The sequence below is a fragment of the Mus caroli genome, unplaced genomic scaffold, assembly GCF_978045245.1.
Source record: "Mus caroli unplaced genomic scaffold, Mus_caroli_1 scaffold_16, whole genome shotgun sequence".
Taxonomy (NCBI): domain Eukaryota; kingdom Metazoa; phylum Chordata; class Mammalia; order Rodentia; family Muridae; genus Mus; species Mus caroli.
The window spans coordinates 78,068,355-78,075,000 of record NW_028227271.1 but is presented as its reverse complement, the minus strand read 5'-3'; the positions used below and the strand labels follow the sequence as shown (position 1 = coordinate 78,075,000).

General features: G+C 40.1%; 1 protein-coding gene across 2 annotated transcripts in view; it reads left to right on the top strand.

Moving 5' to 3' along the window:
* The window catches only part of Marchf11 (membrane associated ring-CH-type finger 11), a 105,935-nt gene extending 100,518 nt beyond the window's left edge, over nt 1-5,417 (top strand). Inside the window, exon 4 of one of the 2 annotated variants that reach the window (XM_021183644.3) lies at nt 4,959-5,417. In XM_021183644.3, coding sequence (XP_021039303.1) covers nt 4,959-5,281 — 323 coding nt within the window. In that variant the 3' untranslated portion in view covers nt 5,282-5,417. The remainder of the gene's footprint in view (nt 1-4,958) is intronic. The other variant, XM_021183645.3, reaches the window with a different exon arrangement.
* The last annotated feature ends 1,229 nt before the right edge of the window (nt 5,418-6,646 follow it).

Sequence of the window (6,646 nt, the reverse complement as noted above, 5' to 3'; positions counted from 1 at the left end):
AGGCATTTAGGTTGAGCAGAGCAGGATTGTGCTCAGGGATGTCTCTTTTTGATGAGTGAACTTCCTGGGAAACGAGAGGAGTATAACTTATCCAATAACTAGGCAAAGTCTTCACAACTCATGCCTTCCAAGAGACTCTGAGATCCTTCTCCTCACAAAGTAGATAGGTGTGAGCAAGGACGTAGGTTTTTGACCACTATTATTTTGGTATGGAATGTTACATGAAGACTCGTGTGTTGAAATGAAGGTTTTTAGGTCCTGGTTCTGTATTCAGAGGCAAGGCTCTGGGAATGTGATTGGATTTTAGGACTCAGACCTACTCAGTTCATCATTATGAATTCATCACTTGATGGACATAGTGGAAAGTGATAGAAACTTGGAACTAGCACTCTGCTTCCTGGATGCCACGAGGTCAGATGCCTTCTCCCTTCCAGCCCTCCCTGCCCCACAGTGTGTTTCCCCAGATTAAGTTCAAATAAGTGGAGCCAGGCAGTCATTGACTGGGATTCCTGAAACTGAGAGCCAAACAATAATTTTCTTCATTAATTTGTCTTCCTTGGGGATTTTATCTTAGGACAGACAGCATCTTAGTAATATTAAGCAGTATAACTGAAGCTCAGGGGTACTTACAATAGCAACAAATTACATAATGTCTCTCAAGTCACAACCTCCAGTGTTTGATTTATTTAAGTTTTAAAGGAAGATGATTATAGTTTTTCTATAATATTGTAGTCAGGTTATATGCCATAACAAACTACTAGAGATTGGATGATTCAAACAGCAAGAAATTATTTGTCATGGTTCTGGAGGTCAGAATATCAGGGTACTGCCATACTTTATATCCCATGGAGCCTTTAGGACTGCCATCTCCATGCCATCTCCAGGTAATTCTGTTACCTTGTCTTACCTGGATATGGGCAGTGGGAAAGAGGGAGGGATGAAGGAGGGTGGGACAGAGAAAGATAAGTGTTTAGTCAAGGGTAGTTGTAGTTAATTGCAGATGAAATTGATTTTTGAATATAAAACTTGAAACCATCCCTCCATTCATCCATTTCTCTTTCTGCTGTGTGGTGTTGGGTACTGAACCCAGCTCACTGCAACATACCTAGGCCAGTGTTCTACCACTGAAATACATCTCCAGCCCTATTCTTTGTTGTGACACTTTGGGTGTAAAAGTAGATAAACAAAAATGTGGTGTGTGTGTGTGTGTGTGTCTATGTATGTGTGTGTAAGTGTTTGCACAAGGCCAGATACATGACCATGTAAACATATGGACCTTGATAAACTTCTTTACCTCTTATACTGTTTCCAAGACAATTATAGATAACATAACATTTTAAAATTTGGGATTGATTTTACTTACATAAATTTTTTATGTCAGTGAAACCAAAATCTGTTTATGCCTGTTTTGATTCCCAAGATAACTCTTTAACAAAAAATATTTCCTTGAGTATCAATAATTTTTCAATTAAATATACTGGCAAGAAAAACAAAAAAGCCTGCATGCCCTCCACACTCCTCAGTTCTCATACTCTGTTGGCCTCCATGACACTGACTATAACAAACATCCTAAAGTAGTTGATATGTGTTTTATAAAAATTATCCCTATATTTCCCTGCAAGGTAAATGGCTAGAGTGAAATATAAATCCAAGCTTCTTCCTATGTGGCCTGAAATGTCAAGGTTCCATTTGGTCACCCATGGGAAAATACCACTGAGGCAGTTGGACCACTGATACAGCTCCTGAAGTTTAGCTTTTCTGCACAATGAGCTAGATTTGAATGAATCCTAAGTCTTGGTTTAAGTTTGTGCTGGTTGTGTCTTCCTGTAGCTACCAGCTCTGGTAGCATTTTCCACATTTAATTCTTTGAAATTAAAGTAGAGAGGAGAAGTGCCTTGTGGGTAGCATGGGGTACAGTCTTTTTAGGAGAATTTAATCTTCAGAAGGCAAGGGGTAACTCTGAAAGCTCATGGGGTGAATAAAACAAGATCTAGAACATTATTCATGACTCGATGCAATTGATAAGCAGTCCCTGAAGGTGGACAACAAAAAGATTGTGTCTACTGAAAACTAGGATTATACGACCTATTTTTGCACATTGTAGGGTAGTAATTTTGAGGCAGTGATCCTAAGAATATATTCCTAGAAAGCGACCACACCCTCAAGTAAATGACCTGATTCTGACTTTTCAACGATGTTTAATGGCAAAAGAATAAAAGGCTGAAATGTGACTGGTTTTCTGTGATGCAGCCATCACACAATCAACACCACCCCTACACTCACTCCGAGTGAGATGACCTCAGAATGTAATTGCTTTACAAGTGAGCTCTCCCATCACATAAGCTCACTATTGATTTTGTAATTAATAGTAATGTCTTATATTATACAGTTACTACTGCAGAGGAAATCCAAGTACTTCAGTATTGAGGAATTATGACTTATGTCCAAACTCTCCTTCACAATGTAAAACTTGAATGTTTCAAATGCATTTTAAGGAAGAAAAAGAAAGAATAAATCACTGGCCATGATGAATTCTGAAAGCTTAATGATAGAGGCAGCAATTAAAACCTAGTCATTTTGACTTATAATTCTGGCAGCTCTCTGTAAACAAATGGTCAGTTGGGTCAACCCCCTTCTTTTCTTTGTGAAAAAAAAAAAGAGCTTTAACATTAATTTTATGCTACTGTCATGATTGACAGGGCACATTCCCCCTGTTATTTTGAGACATAGAAGACTGATCCTCAAGGATATGTTTATTTAATCAGGTCACACATGTTTTTGGCAGACTGGTAAACATCTCTACAAGGTGTTAAGTCACATATGCAAGAAACTTAGCTTCTGCTAAGCAGGTAGTGCAAATAGGCAAATTCTGACTTCCTTTTTCAAGGACTAGATATTCATCTCTGCTTGGCATTGGTTTAGCTGATGAATGTATAAAAGGGAGGGAGAGAGGAAGAAAGAAAGGAAGGAAGAAAAACAGAAGGGCAGAAGGAATGAAGCAAGAGAGGGAAGAAGGGAAAGAGGGAAGTGTAAAGTCCTTAGGACAGGCAGGCTCCCAGCCCGCCCCCACTGAGCTGCTGGTGAGTAGGCCCTTTCAATTCCTTATTAAAAGCACACTTATTATTCAGCATGAAAATCACTGGGTTGACTGTACCACTTTCTGTTACTACAATACTCACCATCTTTCCTTTTGTGAAGACTCTCTTCCTTTTACAGTCTGCTTATGATTTCTTTTGAAGGTTAGGGTAGCAAATTCTTTGTTTTCCCCTAAGTTTTTAATACATGTTAGATTACTAATAAATTATATGTTACCATCTTGGGAAATTTGAATTTCTTGGGTGCAAAAACAAAAAAACAAAAAAACCCAACCCATATACAGAATAATAGTTGAACATTTCTATCCCCATTTCCCTACTTGAACTGTAACTCAAAGCACATTTGTAGGCCCCCCTGACCCATTGCTTGCTCCATTCTTTCTTTACAATTGAAACTTAGATGGTACTATTTTCACCATTTTATACACTGACCACCTATTTGTACTAAGAAAAAATGTGCAGTATTTTTCATTTTCTCATGCCTATGAGAAACTTTCATCTCTCCCCATTGTGGCTTTGATATTTGTATTATGGCTTCATGGGATCCATGATAATTCATATGCCTTTGTTCTTTTATGTCACTGCTGTTGTCCACTAGAGCCACACTCTCTAATCTCCCACTCTTCCAAGACAGATGTTCAGACTGCTTGTGGTCATTTTGCAGTAAGCACTTTTAGTCACACTTCCCTGTGCTTTGGCCCAAAGGAGTTCAGATGCTGTGAAGAGGTGTTCATCCTCAGACCCGTGGTCAGGCAATAATTGCACTGGCAGGTGTGCACCACTCCCATGCCATACACTACCAGATGAAGTGAATCTTCCTTGGCCACTCTACTGGCTGACTTCAGATGGCATTTAGCCCTCTTGGAAGACAAAATCACAGCCACCCCCCACCCCTTGTTCATTAGAAGGGTTGTCTCCTCCGGGGCCTCCTTTTCTTCTGGGAAAGTCACAGGGTAATAATCTCCTGGAGTACCTGCTGAAATGTAAACACACGGGAAGTGTAAGCTGTGTTGTGGACATAGCACCCACCGTGGTGATGGCTCTCTGCTGCTGTGCCACATCTGGTTGACCATCCCTCAGTTTCTCATATTGTCGTGATTATTTCCCTGAGGGTATGCTTCAGAGCAGTGTGACTATCAGATTCAGAACAAGGACTCTGCAGCCAGCCTGGGTGGGTTTGACTCCTGGCTCTGCCACTTCCAGTTGTATGCTCCAGTGAGTTCTTTATAACATCTGTGTAGCTTGGTTCTCCTGTGCAAAATGAAAGAAGCGTTTACCTCATAAAGCTGTGGTGGAAATTAGATGAGGATATATATATATATACACACACACACACACATATATATATACACAAAGTTATCAAAGAGTTAAGGTGTTCAGTAAGTCCTTGTGTGGTTGCTGGAAGTAAGAGAAATGCAATGTTCTATCTACTGTATGTCAGTTATTGTTTTACTATTGCTTTAAGAAATGGCTGTGAGCAGAATATCTACCCCTTAGATTGTCAGCTCAGCCCCGGTTCCTACCATCCATGGTATATAGTTGGCACAATGTTAAGCTTAAAAATGAAGCTAGTGATTGAAAGCAATGTAGACAATTCATAGTGTACTGTGAGCTAGATGATGGAAAGGAATTACATCAATGACAGCCAAACTCTTCACATGCTAATCAATTATCTTTTAAAAACGTGCACCTCTACCTAGCATGGAGTAGTTTGTCAGTAGCTACCCTATTACTCAGAATCCTGTGTTCTCTGATAATGATGAGGGATAGAGATGAAGCTATGTCTTACATTCCTGACCTTTATACAAGATGGTGTTTCCAACTTCAGACTATCAACAGTCATTTTCTTTCCTTGACTTTTAGGCCTCATTGTGCATGAAGGAGCTGCCGTTTACAGAGTGTTTAAGCGATGGCGAGCTGTTAATTTGCACTGGGATGTGTTAAATTACGACAAAGCCACAGACATTGAAGAAAGCAGCCGAGGAGAGTCTTCCACAAGTAGGACTTTGTGGCTACCATTGTCAGCTCTGAGGAACAGGAACTTGGTCCACCCAACGCAACTAACCTCACCACGGTTTCAGTGTGGCTATGTGCTATTACATCTCTTCAATCGGATGAGGGCCCATGAAGATGTGTCGGAAGATAACGGCTCTGGGGAGGTAGTGATGAGAGTGACGTCCGTGTGACAGATGTACACAGCAGCAGAGTGTGGAACCCTGCACATTTCGGAATGTAATTGCAATGAATGGCAAAACCATAGCACTTCTAACTGTACATCCATGAACTTTTTAAAATCTATGCTTTTTATATGAACATTTGAATTGCAAATACATTTTTCTGAAAAAAAAAAAAAGAGGCTCCTTGTTTGCTTTGTGACCTGTCACATCTTTTTAAAGTTAGTTACTGAAATTGTCATGAGTCTTTTAACTCTACTTGGTCAAAGGAATAATGAAAGAAACCATTAAGACCTAAGGTATTTTTCTTGCTTATTTTAAATATATGGGTATCAAAATTTTTGCATCATGTGCATTTCAGGCACAGCAAAGTGGGTCAGTTCAGATTGCTGCAGGCAGGTTCCAGAGAGCTACAGCCTCTAGGTACCCCACAAAACTTCCTGGGGGCATCTACCCACACCTTCTCTCAATTGGAAAACTTGTAACAGCAAACATCTGTCCCCAAGATTGCAAATTCTAGTCATTATGGTTTGCTTTTCAATCAGCACAGGGAGTGCCGTGGAGAAAGAAGGGCACTGTGAAAATGGTTAGGTTCCTGTCCATAGGTAGACATCCCAAGCACATGTAGCCCTGGAAAGCTCAACTCACTAAATGCTTCCGGTGCTATAATCACAGAGACACAAAAGAAAACAGCCTCTTCACATTGTCACAGCCTAATACGCTATCATCATTACTTAGTGTCTTGAATTATCTTAATCAGATTTTCCTCTTATAAAAGGCATATACACCTTCCTAACCATCTAAATGCTACTCCATTGGCTTAATGAAATTCTGAGGGCTATCTTAACCTACAAGCAGTGAAGATTTTTCTGTTCCTTTGGATAAACCAAATTTAAAAAAAAAAAAAGGAGAAGAAAAAAATAAGCCTTTAACTGCTCAGAAACAGGTTTTAACTAATGGTAGCTGGCAATTATCTATAATTCATTGTCCCGAGCTATCGTTCTCGCCGGCAAGAACACACTCGGGCAACTGGATTCTTCTGCGGCAAGCTTTATTGCTTCTTTTTTTTTTTTTTTTTGGAATTAATTTTTTTTAATTAGGTATTTTCCTCATTTACATTTCCAATGCTATCCAAAAAGGCCCCAATACACTCCCCCCCACTCCCCTACCCACCCACTCCCACATTTTTGGCCCTGGCATTCCCCTGTACTGGGGCACACAAAGTTTGCAAGTCCCATGGGCCTCTCTTTCCAGTGATGACCTACTAGGCCATCTTTTGATACATATGCAGCTAGAGTCAAGAGCTCTGGGGTACTGGTTAGTTCATAATGTTGTTCCACCCACAGGGTTGCAGTTCTCTTCAGCTCCTTGGGTACT